This window comes from Trachurus trachurus (assembly GCF_905171665.1).
Source record: "Trachurus trachurus genome assembly, chromosome: 24".
NCBI lineage: Eukaryota > Metazoa > Chordata > Actinopteri > Carangiformes > Carangidae > Trachurus > Trachurus trachurus.
Genome location: NC_139910.1, coordinates 17,446,408 through 17,462,948, shown reverse-complemented (window position 1 = coordinate 17,462,948; position 16,541 = coordinate 17,446,408). Strand labels below are relative to the sequence as shown.

The window sequence follows — 16,541 nt, the reverse complement described above, 5'->3', positions numbered from 1 at the left end:
ACACAAGGGAAATGCTTCCCCATCTGCCAAACTTACTGATCACACCACATCACATTATATCTATCTATCTATCTATCTATCTATCTATCTATCTATCTATCTATCTATCTATCTATCTATCTATCTATCTATCTATCTATCTATCTATCTATCTATCTATCTATCTATCTATCTATCTATCTATCTATCTATCTATCTATCTATCTATCTATCTATCTATCTATCTATCTATCTATCTATCTATCTATCTATCTATCTATCTATCTATCTATCTACCTATCTATCTATCTACCTACCTACCTTACAACAAGCTCCACCAGAGTCAATGGCATACAAGTATGTTTCTGAAAACATTACACACTCTCTCTCTCTCTCTGTTGCTGTTTTTCAGCCCTTGGATAGCTCTTTCAGTGAACTAGCTACAGTATCATGACCTTGTCTGGTGTGTTTGTGTTCTTTGATCTTTCTTTAAGTTGTTTTTACTTATGGTTTCTGGCATTTGAGATTTTTTTTACTAGCTCTGAGCCTCTTACACCCAAAAATCTAGGTTGAGTGATTTTGTGTCTGTTCATGCACAAGAAACAATCATTGGGCGTATACGATATCGCAATAATATTCCAATCTACTCCGTCTTCTCCTCAGACTTTTCCTAAAGGGATTTAAAGTGGTCACTGAGATAATGATATTTTCTCTCTGACCCCGTTTCATGTTGCGCCTCAGAAAAATTAAAGTGAATAGAGTTTCACAGAGTCCTCCCACAGCACTGAGTAACGGGAGACAGTGCAGATGAGAGAAAAAAGGTGTCTCGGAGAAAGGGAAGGTGTAATCAGATAAGCGCCGGTGTTCTCTGTCTGAGAACGCGCCGGGAATAATTGAATCTGTTTGTGAGAATGAAGTCGGGGCAGCATGTTGGTTTTTGACTGTGATGAAGCTGGAACAAATGTAGCGCAGTTATTACGATGTGTCTGGCTGATATTTTTCTTCAAGGGGAAACGTGTTGCAGACTTAAATACGAATTAATATCCCAAGGGCTCGGGAGGTTACGCTTTATTGTATATGTCAGATCTCAGCTTTACTGCCTTTGCGTTTCTGTCTTTAAATTCTTCGAGTTTGTACAGTACGAGTGCGGTGTGCTCCACTCTGTGTGTTGTGATGTGTTGATAGGCTTTCGTCTTCTCACTGATTAGATTCCGGGTGGAATAACAGAGATGGAAGGACTACGACTGAACTGAAAACTATGTTCGCTCTTCTAGATTTTAAGGATTTTCTTTGTGTGAGATGAGATGAGAGCAGTTTGTTTCTACAGATTTGACAACTTGACCTCATGTCTTATATCGTTTTCATGGATTATTTTATAGTGACTGCTGTTATCTAAGTACTGCAGACCTATTCGCTCTATTTTAAAGCCACGTCGCCATCATCTTTCCCGGCCTCTCCTGCCTGATTCCACTTCACTTTACCTCCCGTCCTTGTTTACCTCCACCTGTTCCTCCTCCAGGTTACAGTCCAGCGTGGGAGGTGTGCAGTCTGCTCGGTCAGTGTGAGGGCTACGCAGATCTGAAGGCCCGGCAGGAGCTTTTAGCCTACTCTCTCACCCACTGTCCCCCAGACAGCATCCATGCCCTCCTAGCTACCTCCAGTGACCTGCAAACACAGGTAAGCCTCTGGTGTACCATTAAGGTTTGATGAATATGGATTTTTATGGAGGAGTACTGATTCTTCTGTATATTTTCCCTTATATATTTTGCTTTGCGTGACAGTGAGACTTTGAATAAAACAGTAGATCCATAAATTTGAAGGTTATCTGATGCCCAAACTCACAGAGCACACCAAGCTTTATGATAAGCTTGACACAGTATTTTTCAACTCTGGAAAGCCATCACTGTGGACATTATTTTATCTTGCAAAGTAATACGTACATAAGGATGTACTGATGAGTGAAACTCTGGGCCGATACAGATGCCGATGTTTAAAATAACAGTTTGGCTGATGGCTGATGCTGGTACCAATGTTTTTTCTTTGTTGTTTATTCCTCTTTTGTGTAAAGGAAACCAATAAATCTTCATTACCTACCAAAAAAAGAGCTGTGAGCTTTGGAGGCGTGGCTTCAGAGAGAAGTCTGAGTAAAGGGGCTAGGACTTTTAACGTGTGGCCTGCTCAAACCGTTTTTCCAGGATCTCCAGCCCTACCTTTAACTTTAACAAATTGAACATGAACTCTGGCATCTTGGCGGAGTCACGCCCCCCCCAAAAAAGAGAAAAAATGACATGCTTCTCGGAGTCATCACAATACTGTATGCCATCGAACAGATAATCATCAACATTTGCCACTGCCATCAGTATTTTCCGATGGCCGATGGCAGTCAATGAGGCGAACTTTGACTGATACCGATGTTCAGCCGATGCTGGTGCATCCCTAGTAATACACCATCTTCAAAGTGCAGTGAAATTGCAGTCCAACAAGGATTTCCTATTAATCTGTAGTATACTTATGGTCATTATGTTGAACAATTTTTGTGTCCAGTTTACATTAAAATTACAACAGGGGTCAAGCATCTCAGGCTGAGAAGCAGAGGCTGAGAGAGCACTTTCCATAGCTAGTATAAAAAAAGAGTTGTTAAAAGGCAGACTGGGGAAGGAATTAATTTGTTTACTAAAGGAACTGGATAATAACGTTTCATACTGGTGAGAAAACACATCACATCAACCTGACTTTCCGCTGGGAGGCTGATATCAGGTATTTTATCTTACAGTAAAAGTGGATCCTTGACAAAGACCAACTGTTTCTCATACAGTACTGTTAACCAGAGTATCAAGGGGTCACATGAAGTTTCACATGATGGGACTTAGGAAGGAAAAATACATTGTGCCACAAAACTTTGAAAAATGTGAACCTTTTCACCAAATTGAAACTGTTGAGTTCCACTTTGTCAGATTTCTAAAGAGAAAAAAAAAAAGTATTCAGGCAAGGTAACGCAACTCCACTCGCTGCTCATGCAGTAGTCATGTGCAGCCTTTGGGAAGAAATCCTGAGTATTTCTTTTGCTTTTATTAAGATGTACAAAAACATGAACATGGTGGTGTCATACCAAAGAACATAACACAAATGCAATACACACAACAAACAACATAAAATATAAGCCCATCCTTAACACCTCATAATTAAAGCAGAAGTAAGTGATATATTTGTGTTAATATAAGTCTTAAATAGTTATATCTTCCGACAGCAATCACTTACATAGAGTGTTTGGACCGAAACACGGGTCTCTTAGTCACTCTGCTCTGCTCTGAGTCGAGGAGAAAACTTTTATCGTATCCTACAGTTTTTATCCAATGAGGAGAGAGAACGGCATGCAGGGCTGTGTGTGCAGCCAAGGGACGCCGTGAATGTGGTGACGTAGGGACGAGGACTGTTATGGTGCGTTCAAGGAAACTCGTAACTCGTGTTTTTCCGACCTGTGAAGTGGTACCAGTTCGATCTGGTACGAGTTCACGGGTCGGAAGTTACGAGTGGCTGTTATAGTGACTTTCACAGGTAAAACAGGTCGGAAAAACACGAGTGGGTTGCCTGGAACGCTACAAAGTCGTAAGTCGTGACTTGAAGCTGTAATTTACGGTTTCAAAAGCCTGCCTGGAACGCAGCATTAGCCAAAACGACCGGATCGCTTACTTCTGCTTTAACCTGTATAGATTCTCAAGTGAAGTCAATACTGACAAAAAATAAATAAACAACAAAACACACCATGGTGAAAACTTCCTCCTTTCACCCGAAGCAGTCAGATTGTTTGGCTGGAGCAACAGGTTGTATAAGAAAATAACAAATCTCATCTCTTGTTTCCCTCCTCCCTCCCTCCGTCTGTCCTGCAGGTGCTGTACCAGGCAGTTAACTATCAAATGGAGCCTGTTATTACAAACAGTGGACGAGAGGCTGATGAGACAGACTCTGTGAAGGTTTGTGAGTGTGTTGTGTTACATCTCAACATGGAAATGTGTGCGTTTAAAAAAAAAAAAATCTGTATATTGATATGCATGCTGTTCACCTGCCCTTTTTGTTTGAGCTGTCTGCTCCTCTGTCCCTGCGTGGGTGTGTCTCTGTCCTTTTTTCGTTGCGTTCGTGTGTTTTCCTTTTGCTCCATATTTGATGAGGTGTAAATCTAGTGTTAAGGTTGCTCAGCTCCCTTGGTTTATTTATGCCTCCCCTTCTCCTCCCCTTCAGCACCGCCAGCTTTATGATGCCTTGAGTGGGTGTTAATGTTTCATGACTTGCATTGCATCCCCTTTGTGTGCGGATGGGTGCTCATTTGAAGCTGTCTGTTGTCATTTTATTGTTGTATTGATGTTCCTACTCCTCACCCGTATATTTAAGCCCTCTAGATGTGTGTGTGTGTGTGTTTTTAACAAACATCTTGAGTCCATGCGTGTTTGGGTTCCTTTCATTCTCTGACCCTCAATCCCCTGCCGGATAAAGTATTGATGAAAGGCACTAAACGATGCTCAAGGCTCAAGCCCACTGACTAAGGAGTTTCTTTCCTATCTTTATTCAAGAGCATTGTCCTTCATTTTCAGGGCATTATTTTTTCATTTCATGTTCAGATTCTGTAATGCCTCTCAAAGCCTCGCCCTTTCTCTCAAAATATTCCCATCCCGATCTCTGCTCCTGGTCACAGCTGTTTGTCTGCATTCAGATATACGCTGGTGCCGCAGAAATGTCCTGAGCTTTGGTTCGAGACTTTCTCCTCACACCCTGTCTGCTCCTGTGCGCTCACAGCACTTCTGGTCTCAGATTTCTGCTCCCGCTCTTGGATTTTTGGGAATGAACCTTGTCTAAAATCCCCCAGCGGGGCGGCACGGAGGTGCAGTGGTTCTCAGCAGGAGGAGGACCCCTGGGTTGTCTGTGTGTTTATGTTAGCCTTATGATTGACCGGCGACCTGTCCAGGGCGTACCCCGCCTCTCGCTCTAAGTCAGCTGAGATATAGGCTCCAGCTCCAGTGTGACCCTAGTGAGGATAATCAGTACAGAAGAAGAAGATGAGATAAATTCCCCAGCCAAATGAACGCTAGATGTGACATTGACCAGTTAAATTATTGGTGCGTGTACTTTTCTTGTCATAATATTAGTGCTTTACCTGCATAATACTCTACTCTTCAATGCAGGGCAGGGGGAGCATTGTGCTGCTTCAAAGGTGCATGTTGTAATTAACCTGCATGATACACAAAATGACCAACGCACAGAGCCCTGCACTAATTGGAGTATTTCTATACCTAAACAGAAAAAAGCAAAAAAAAAAACACTTACCATCATACCATCATATCTATCACACTCATCCTGGAGAGTCCTCAGCTCAGAACTCCTCTGATGATGTTTTTCCATGTGCAGAGTGAAGGTGTTAAGAGGCTGCTTTAGTATTTGTATGATGAATTCCAGTTATAAAGGCTTCTGTAACAGCTACTGTACCACTGCAGAGACATCAGGCTGATAAATTAGAATAACATGGCTGTCCTATTTTTGTCCATCCTGTCATCGCCGCCACCTGCTTGGCCCTAGGCCTGTGCACCCACTGTGGGCTCCCCTGTGGGGACAGCGGGGGACCTGCTGCACAGGACTACAGCTAAGACCATGGAAGTGCTGACCACCACAGGACTGACCACCAAGGCTGTTCTGAGCGCGGTTAGCGACCACCGCTGGTGGAAAGAGTCGCTCAACTACCTCCGGCCGCTGCATGTAAGAACACTTTTTTGTCTTGTTTTTAATTTATGTGATCGGCGGTGAAGCTGAGGACAATTTACCACACCAGGGACAATAAAGTAACTAACGAGTGAACTAACTAATGAGCTTGTGGGTTTAAATGTGTGTGGTTTGTGTGTGGTGTGGTGTGGTGCTTGTATGTGTGCTTATGAATGCATAATCAGTAGTGTACTGTAAAAGGCACAATGAAGAAGCCGACAATAAGAGTGCAGTTTCTTTTGATGTATTTTTTTAATGTCTGTTTTTACCCTCTGTAGCCTATGGGCTGCACAGTCTTATGTGTGCGTGAGAGATGCCGAAGCACTATGTCTGCCCGACCCGTGCCCCCCCCCCCTCAATTTCTCACACACTGTTGCTCACAGACTTCATAGTCTTCATCCAAAAACAACCAATCAAGAGCTCATCTCTTGCATAATTAATTGGCCCGCCTATTGAATATTGCAATATCTGGCTGTTGCTGGCGGCTGAACTGGCTCAGCGGTCGCCGGGCTGGAGATTGATGGCGTCTCTGGTCTTGGCAGCCGTGTGCGATGGTGACGGCGGGAGGAAAGGGGGGAGGCGAGACTCGTGGTCACGGGCTCCTAAGGAAAGTGAAAAAAGCGCAGAGGATGTGAGGTGTGGGACACACAGAGATGACAGTGCTGTGGGCATGTTGTGAAAATTTAATGATGTTTTGATGGCTCCTCAGGGTCAGGGAGCAGGAGCCACCAGTCAGGATGGGGCGTGTGAGAACTCCAACCTGGAGCGTCAAGGCTGCAGCCCCTTTTATCGGGAACTCATTGAGGATCCCTACATGGACCCGGTGAGTGGCTTAGGACCAGTGTGGCTCAGGACTCATTATTTTCCCTTCCTCCTTCCATTTCTGTTGTTCTTAATTCTCCTTTTTACCTCAGGCCACCTTCCTAAATTATTGCAAAAATGCCTGAGTAGCTTTATGACTTAAGGCATTTAATTCGATTTTTTTTTCTTCTTCTCCTATGACTTATAAATTCCTCCAAAAACAGTGCAGAGACCAAATGAATATTGATCTCAGCATGCGATTTTAATGCCAGAAGCAATTTGGAACTTTGCTTTCCAGGAAAAGAAGGATTCACTTAAGACTGATAGTATGATAGCGAACACGGTGAAAGATATAAACCACCAAGAGTGGAGGTTCGGGATGTATTCGATGAAGGGGGAGACCATAAAAAAAAAACTAAAAGAAAGAATGTTGACAGAAGGAGTTATGGAGGTAGAAAAGAACAAAAGTAAGAAAAGGAGTAGTTTGACCTTTATGCCTAGAAAATGGTCGCCCCGGGCTATGACTGGGCTTTTTACTCAGAGACACAAATCATGTGGATAGCTAAAAGAGTGGACGCGAGGGGAAACAGAGAAGGACGATACATCTCTTCTCATGACATTTTAATAGGCCTCTCCAAATCCTTTCCTCTGCTCCATCTCCAGCCTTCATCCATCTTCCATCATCCATCCACCAATAATGGCTCCCCACGTCCGTCTGTCTATGAGCCGGCTGATCAATGGGATTGGTTTTTACCTTAACAGTTTCGATGAAGGGAGTCGGGTGGGAGGAGAGGCTGATTGAGAGAGAAAGAGAGACAAATGCAACAAGACGGAGCGAGAGCGGCGAAGACAGACAGGAGACATCCGGTGTTCAGGCGGTAGCTCCGAGGCCTGAAAAAGCACCAACTTCATTGTTCACCTCTCAGACATTTGAGAAATCGCACAGCGTGCAGGAACTCTATAAATGAATTATAAAAAGGCCTGGTGTTGAAAAGCTTTTTTTTTAAGCAGTTCATTTGTTTGCTCAATCTGTCATCTGTCCGACTTCCCGGGAATTAAGACCCTCGCTCACCTTAATCACATCTCCCTGCACAATTTCTGATCTGTTCTCCCTGCTGCCGGTGGGGTGGGGGTGAGTGGGAGATTCCTCCTGTGTATGTTTTATGTTTTATGCATCTTTTCTGTTCTCCGTTTGTTCCTGTAGAATCAAGACGTGTATTTAGCCTACAAAGACGTGCCGCAGGAAAACTTTGCCGAGGTTTTGCTGAGAACGGGCAAACTTGCTGAGGCCAAAACTGAAGGAAAAACCCTGTTTCCTGCTACAGAGGGTAAGCAGAACAAGCCTACAGTGTGACACAGTTTTACACAAAAACACACACACACACACACGGATTCTTATACAAATTAAGAAAGTAGTTTGAAATGCTGCAGCCTCTCCATTAAAACAACCCAATTTCCAGACAGACTAATCCCAACTCAAACCTCACATTATTCTAACAACACTAAATGTAGGAATGGGGCAGAGTTTCTGCCAGGTTACTTGATATTCAGTTTGAGTCGCTGTCTCACACTTTGAGCCGTTTTTCCCACATGGCTCGTGTCAAAAAATCACTTATAAACTGTAGCGAGCTTGTTTTCAAAACTATTTGAGCTGCGTGTTACGTGTTGCTGCTGAAGCCGTCTTGACTGAGACTGGGGTGTGATGGAAATAAAACTGAACTTCTCCTGCACGACAGACAGACCATATTGTTCACCATCTGCAGCTCCGCATTTTTTCTTTTTTTTTCTCTCCTTGATTTCCATTCACATCACAGTTGCATAAAGCAACAGTGCCTTTCCCATTGTTGTGAATATTTCTGTGGATTAATCATGTTGTTAAAATGAACTCCTTAGGAATCGTCAGTGGACAAAACCATATTCATCATGTGAGGAAATAAACTCCTCAATATCCATAATCTATAATTCCCCAGGCTGTTGTAATCTACACTCACTGAGCACTTTGTTAGGAACACCTCAACCAATCATTAGGTACCGTCGGTGTTTGATGTAGAAATCATGCAGATATAAGTCAGGAGCTTCAAATAACATTCAAATTCAAATTCTTTATAACTCGGGAGTGGGACCCATTGAGGGAGACCCTCATTTTCAATGGGGCCGAGTGCACAATAACATAAATCACAATAGTAAGCAGAACAAATTACAATTTTCACATCGAACATCAGAATAAGGTAGAAATTACAATCTCAGTGACTTTGACCATCACATGATCGGCTGCTTTGAGTATTCTCCAGGGATTTTCACGCATTGAGTTTTTACTTTTGTGGTGCAAAAAGCATCCAGTGAGCTTTGCAGACACAGAAGCTACAAGGTCACAGAAAGGTTGTGTATGATGACTCCAATGACTGTCGTTAGAACACAATAGGGCACTAACGAAGTCGAAACCAACTTCCCACCAACGACTGTCACTCCAACGACTGTCGTTGGCACTTGGAGCACAAAAAAGGGAACCAGTGACATCATCACCCTTGTGAAACGCCCACACAAGAGGTTAAATAGTGAGTCTCCACACCAGATAGTTGGACCAGTCCCAGCCTGGTCAGCTGCGTACATGAACTGATGAAGCCTCTTGGATGAGAGGTGAAACGTCTTCCTAGACAAACAACTAAGTCCAGTTGCTTTCGATTTAACCTCCTTTGAAATACTATGACCTGGACAAATGAGAATATGCACCGGCCTGTATGATGTGATGTAATCATGTCATCATGAAGCAGATCTCAGTGTTTCATCAATGCTACAAAGAACTGAGGCTGTTTTGAGAGCAGTTGGGAAGCCCTATCCATTACTAGTATGCTGTTCCTAATGAAGCTCATTGAGTTTCATTCCTGATTTTTGCTTATTTGAACCTTTGTGTTATTTGCCAACATGTTTTTTTTCTTTTGCTTTGGTGTCCAAACTGTGAAGTTGAGTGTTTGAGACAGTGAGTGAGAATGATTCAACCTGAGCTGTTTCTCAGTGCTTCATCTTCTTGTAGTTGCGGTGTCCCCCACCTCACCCCTCTCCTCTCCTCCCCTCATCCGTCTAGCCACGGAGACCCCGTGTACTGGACTAGGGGACAACACGGGGGGGGAAGAATAGCCTCATACTGATTAATTAATGCATCTCCACGTATCCCACAGCAACAGTAAATAATGATGTGTCACCACTGCCATACCAGAGAGATAGCATCAAGTCAAAACATCAAGGCCACGCTGCGTGATGGATCACAGCAGCTTCACCAGGATCGATGCAACTACAAAAAATACAGAGCAAACAGATGTGTGTGTGTGTGTGTGTGTGTGTTCGAATACTAATTCATGGACACTCAAGGATGCAAGGCACACACTTTACCCATGAAGTGCTAATGTGTTGATATACATTCACACATACGTTCACGCACCCATGTGTTCCACCAAACCCACGCTCCGTCTTCCTCCGCACCACTGTCATTCAGTTGAACATCTCTCTTCTTAAAAGTCACCTTCCCTTCGGAGCTGCTGCGGAGTGCGACGTGTCAAGAAAGAGAAAAGCCTGTCTGGACGGCATCGCGTCCGATAACAACCTTCGATTAATGAGCCCCGTATCGGCCCGCCACGCCGCCTGTCCTCAAAAACAGACTAGGAGGTGGCCTTTAAGAAAATAAATACATTGATTTTCCACCTGCCCCAGATAAGGTGGAGGTAATTAATGATGACACAGGGGGAAAGTAACTCAATGGGATTGAGCTGAGTAAGGTGCAGACATGAGCACTTGGTGTGAGGAAACACATACACACCTATTTACACACACAGTACGCAGTGCTGCCATTGGCCACACGTTGACCAGACCATAATCAGTTGTTTTTCACGCTGCTTGCACAGTTGAAATGGTAATAAGTCACTGTCTCACCGTCCCGCTAACAATGTGCCCGATTTAGCTGACACAGGACCAGGAGTGTGAGTGTGTATGTATGTTTGTATGTAGACACGTGATGTCTCTTTATCACTCTCTCTGTTTTTCTCTCTTACACACACACACACAAGTAGAAATATTGTATGCTTTTAAGTCAGGGTTATCTTCTCTGTGTGTGTGTGTGTGTGTGTGTTTACCCCTCTGGTAATTCCTGTCCCGATGGTATCAGTAGCTTAAGAGAGGCGTGTAATCAGCTCATTCTGAGGTGTAGCTCATTGAAACCCGGGAGGTAAGAGAGGAGGGGAGGGAAAAATGAGAAAGGGAGGAGGGTGGGCACTCAGTTTAAGAGAGCTGTTATGGCTCTTTAAAGTGGTGCATCACTCCACCTCTGTTAACACACGCACACACTGAACGTCCAAAAAGTACGTGGCAGGTATACTGGCCCATTGTGTGCACATACTGTATGCATATTAGTGTGCATTTTGTTCTACAGTGTATATACTGTACTGTACTGTACGTCTCTTCCTTTGCCCCCCTCCCTCCCTCCCTCCCCCACGCCTCCGTCTCTCTCCCGATGTCCATGCTCTACTTTTCTCTGTCTGTTCCATTTTGTCTCAGGCTCTTATCACCAGCACAGGCTTTTGTTCTCCTTGGGTCTGAGACTACAAAGTGATTCTGTCTGCTCTCTGCTTCTCTCTGCTCTTTCCCTCCCGCTTTCTCAGAGACACTGAGTGAGTTAGTGAGTGATTAACAAAGGCTGCGTGTGTGTTTATAGTTTTCATCCATCTATGTTTCATATATTTTCATATGGTGTGTGTGTCTGTGTGTCCACGTGCACTTGTGTTTTAATGTCGTGCCCCTGAGGCCCCACAGTTTGTGATAAAATTGCATTCTTTTGCCCAAAGTTCTTTCCAGCCTCCAAATCCCATCAGCCTTAGAGGCACTGAGAAAACGTGGACTGTGTCCCAGTTCCATAAGACACACTAATTCTAAACAGGATTTGAGAATATTTTGTTCACATTTGAAAAGTGACAAAATCAGACCAGCTTGTGTGCGTATTCGACAATTCTTGATTTTAAAATATAAATATCTTCCCACAATGCAAATTATGAAGAGCGGAGATTCTCACAGCTGTAGAACATTACAAGTAATTGTAGACGGTGGTGATGAGAACATTTTTGGAAAAAAAACATGTTCTGTCTCTCTATGAGGTTTAATTGGCAGTCGCATTTCGAAGTTGCAGTTTGATTCATGTACGTTTTCGCATTTTTTGCATAATTTCCCGTTTGCACAAGATGATTAAGTTCATTAATTGCACAATTCTGCAAAAACAGCTTTTTTTTTTGGCGCTTTCCACCATATTACACAGTTTTCATTTGTCATGGGGATGCAACTGTACTGCGAGTAATGACTATTTCTCATTAATGAATAATCCTCCTAGTTATTTTCGTGATTAATCAGTTGATTGTTTGGCACGTAAAAGTCAGCAAATAGGGAAAAATGTTCACGAAGAGTTCCCAGAGCCCAATGTGATGTTTTCATGCATCACGGTTTGTTCACATAGTGATTCTAAACCAAAACAGATACAGTTTACAGTATTAGTGTCGTAGAAGACATAGAAAAAAGTTTATTTCCCAGGTCATTTATTTGTCATTTATTTAATATTATAGGCTTTTTCAAAGATCTAGTAAGTTAAAAGTAAGTTAAGTTGAGTCAATGTTAAATCATTATTTCCAATGAAAAAATGATCTGTGATGTGTAAGTAACATATAGTCTATACAGATAGTATGTATAATGGTTTTGGGGTACAGCCATGTTTTTTAGTGAGAAACTTATATATATTTAGTCTGCAATATGTGCTCTTTCAGATCACTGGTTCAAACAGACAAGTCATTACCAATGAAACACAGATCACTTGATTTCTATAGTCAAACTCCTCTTCCTGTTTCTGCTGTTGATACATATGCATAGGCTGATTTGGCATTCGGAAAATTCAACTTTAAAGTGCACTTAAATGAAGTTTGGACTCATCTAGAGAGCACTTATTAGAAGTGGGTATGTACTTACTCTGTGAATAATAAATGGTCTCTGTGCAAAAAACCCCCTGCAGGTACACGTATACATGCGCACACAAAGACACACACACCTGTGCACAACCACCCCACTTTTGTACACAACATATGCAAACGCACGCACACACAGACATGCACACAATAGCCCAGAGAGAGGATGGACAGAAACCCAGAACTCAGGGGGGGTTTTAATGATGCCTCTTGACTTTGTCTTCCACCCCTTTTCTTCTCACCTCTCTCTATTTTTACCTTCCCTCTCTTTTGCATGGTCCGCAGAGAGGTGTATTCTGACAGCTGCTGTCGTCTGTATTCAACAAATGTGGGATGAGACTTGTCCGAGGGGGGAGGGTTGGTTGTTAATCCTCAGTTCTTTAGGTAGTCTAAGTCTTTTCTTCCTCTTCTCTCTCTGTCTCCATCCTTTCCAGTTTTGCTACAGCTGGCCAACGATGCATTTCCTAGGGACATGATGCTGGCTCTGTCCTACTTACTGGCCCTGCCTCAGGTAGGTGGACACAGTCATACAACACACAGACACAAACACACAAAGAGAGCTTTATTTTAGACACATACTCTGATTTCAGTAACAATATATCTGAGATTCTGACAAATGGTTGAGTGATTTCATATCCTCTATTGATTTCTGACACGTCTAGATGAGCTATTGTGGTTGACAGTTTATCATCAATGTGTCAGAGTCAACTTCAGACTGAAGGGTCACCAAAAGGATGTTCCTCGTCATACGGTACACGTCATATTCCAAGTAGCCACATGTTTCCCCTTAGTCCTTAGTCAACATTCACACGTTCCACGAACAGGGCCATGTCACGTTGCGTCTCCCGTGCCAGCTGTCAGAATAAGAGTCTGATGCTCCAATAGTGAGGAAAATGAAAACACAAGACAGACAGAAACCCTATTGCGAACTGCAATAGATTGTGTTCAAGTGGAGGTTGTGAAATCCCTCATGAGTCTTAACACTTGCCGCATCGCCGGCGAAAACACTAAACTGCTGGAGTGGATATTACAGAGATATTTCCTGGAGAGCTTGTTAGCTCCAATCGGATTAAAGTGATGTTACTGACAAACTGACTGACTGCGTGGGAACTGCATGGGTTGACACGGCACCATGAGAACCGACCTTCTTCTTAAATCAGATTTCTTAAACACCAAAATCGAGATTCTTCAGTGTCGGTTCATGTGTGGCCTGTTTAGAGTTGCAGGAAAACAGGTTCATTCAATGCATTTGCTGCAAAACCAAGCCTTACTCCCGCACTCACATCAAAGCTCTGTTTATTGGGTCAACGGATCGGTCGGATCGACCTTCATCAGGACCGACATTTTTCAATTGTTGTGGCTTCCTTTTTATTACTTCAGTACACCACAGTTGATCACAGGTGTTTACAGTAATTAGAGGAAGTAGCATCATCATAACACTAGAAAGCAGAGAAAAGAACTAGATACTCAACACTTAGAATATTGATCCAACAGCAGTATATTCAAGACCACAATAAAAAACTTGTGGCAATCTAGAACATTTCCATTCAATGCATTTGTCATGTTTTTCCCCCCTTCTCTTACAGCCAATATTTAAATGAATATTTAAAATGCATCTCTTATACTTTCTTCTCATGTTTGTCCATTCATACATGCAGGTGTTGGACGCCAACAGATGCTTTGAGAAACAGTGTCACTCTGCCTTGTCGCTCCAGCTGGCGGCCTACTACTATTCTCTCCAGCTCTACTCCCATCTCAAACCCTGCTTCAAGGACAAGAACCACACTCTGTACCAGGTCAGCGCTCTATAGCAGCTTTGTGTGAATCAAGGCATTGGGTACTGTGCTGACCCATTTTGGCTGAACTACAGCAGCAGCAGCAGGTCTCGGCTTATGAGCCTGAATGTTGCTGACTGATCAGGTTACACCATTGGTCAGCCAGATGCTGCATGGCTAAGTGTTGGAAGTTTAAATAAGCTGGGGGTGTTTAAAGTCAGTGTTGCCAGCTCATGCCTTTGTTGCTAAATTTACAGACTTTTCAGTGTTTCAAAAAAGCAACTGATGGAAAATCCAGCGACTTTTTTAGAAAAACTTTAGCTGCTTTCTATTTTAAAAAAACTATGTTGTGAGCAAGAGGCTGCACATCTCTGTGTTCAGTGAGGAAAGAGGTGAAACAGCCGTTTCTTAGTCATGCAGAGTCTGCTCTGTCTGACAAAAAATAAAAATGAAGTAAAAAAAAAAGGGCTGAAAACTGGCTGATACTAGTCTGAATGCAAATACAACACAGTGCGGTCAGGAGTATGCTGATTATCATGTTACATAATCTAACAACAATTTAGCGAGTTTTCCAGCAGGCTTTTAGCTACTTTTCATTCAAAGCAAGGTAAAGAGTGTTTTCACCTCTGTCCTCAGTGTTGCACATTCACCATAGATGGCCCAGTCATAAACTTGGTTTTTGACCTGAAGTAGTTGAAATTAATGGCAGTTGATAAAAATCTTAAATTGTCTAAAAGCTAGAAATCCATATAGATGACCCAAAATGCCCAAAAAAAACAAGACTTAAAAGTAACAAGCAATATCTGAAAACAGCAGGCATTTGGCGTACAGATAGGAAAAAAAAAATCAAAAGTTTAAAGCTGTGGCTTCAACCCAAAACATTGAGCTGTTTTGAGCAGATTGGTTTTTGAAGAAGTTTCTTGAAACCTAAGAGGCTTGGTTCAGGTTTTAGCTCTTTAGGCAAAGGATTTTTTTCAGCGGGGGACTATCAGCACTACAGCAAAATACTGTGTTGCTCCTGGTTAATGTGTGTCACGGGGTTGAAGGATGGCGTTGAAGTGAAAATGGGAGGGTGGGTGCATATGTTTTGACAAGATCACAGTGCGCTGAATGTTCATCCTTTTAGTGTTAAGGTTTAAACAATGTCTTAATCATAGCAGCAACTAAAGCAGACATTTTTGCATAATGGAAACGCTGTTGGACTCTTTGGATTATGAAGTTTTGACTGTGTCAGTTGCAAATGAAATGTATCTGTTGGAAACGATGCCCGGCTAATGTAAGATGGGATTTTTTTGCACGTTGAAGTTAGAAAAAAAAAAAGCCAACACATAGGCCGAGAAGAACAAGTGATGAGAATATAAAAGTGAGAGGAGGAAAACAGCGGCGGCAGAGGAGAAGCGACAGGGGTGTCTGAGGGTGATTGGTGGAGAATAAAGAGAAGAAATGGTTCTGACCTTTTCCTTGAGTGGACTGTGGCTCTCACAGGTTTTAGTCCAGGTGGAAGGAGGGGGAGGTAAATTGTTGAAATAAAAGAACGGAAGCAGGAGAGAGGTCAGCAGAGGAAGTGGATAAGTGTGTCCCAGTTGACATTCAAGGTCAAGACTGTCCACAAAAACACACACTGGAGATATACTACACACACACGCACGCACATTTGTCCTCCACACGCTGACACACTGCATCGTAATGGCAGTAATCAGTGCCCAAGTCCATTAACTTAAAATATATACAGCTCTCTCTTCCGCTCTACTCTTTGGTAGTTGTACTGTAATTTTTAGCTCATTTCTTCTTTTTTTTATCTGTCATTTCCTTTGAGTTCTTCTCCTTTTTGCCGTGTTCTACCAGAGAGAGTGCTTGTTATCGTTGTGTTCCAGGTCTTGCCTTCACTCAGCTCTTAATGATGAGTTAGTGGCAACTTTAACTCGAACACTGATGGAAGCAGGGGGGGAAGAAAACCTTTCAAACCTGGATTTTCCTCCTCTCCTCCACTTTGTCCCCCCCCGCCCGCCCTCTTTTCCTTGTTTTTTTTCTGTCAGTTAAGTTTAAAGAATTGCTTTGTCGGCGTGACAGTTGTGTTTTCAAGTGTCTCCGTCTTACCTCTTTCTGTCCACATTCTGTTGCTCGTTGTGCGCACCGTTCCCCCTCCTTCTACACTCTGTTTAGTCTTCCTCCCCCCACGTAGGCCTGTCTCCCTCTCGTCGAATCTCGGGGCCTCTCTCCATCCACAATACTATCTTGACTGTGCATGCTT

The 16,541-nt window shown here is 42.9% G+C and overlaps 1 protein-coding gene across 2 annotated transcripts in view; it reads left to right on the top strand.

The window, feature by feature from the left end:
• Positions 1-16,541, top strand: part of nbas (NBAS subunit of NRZ tethering complex) — a 149,084-nt gene that overhangs the window by 64,137 nt on the left and 68,406 nt on the right. For both annotated transcript variants that reach the window (XM_084000648.1, XM_084000647.1), the window contains exons 35-41: positions 1,499-1,656; positions 3,867-3,950; positions 5,545-5,721; positions 6,434-6,547; positions 7,730-7,853; positions 12,950-13,026; positions 14,174-14,311. In XM_084000648.1, coding sequence (XP_083856774.1) covers positions 1,499-1,656; positions 3,867-3,950; positions 5,545-5,721; positions 6,434-6,547; positions 7,730-7,853; positions 12,950-13,026; positions 14,174-14,311 — 872 coding nt within the window. The remainder of the gene's footprint in view (positions 1-1,498; positions 1,657-3,866; positions 3,951-5,544; positions 5,722-6,433; positions 6,548-7,729; positions 7,854-12,949; positions 13,027-14,173; positions 14,312-16,541) is intronic.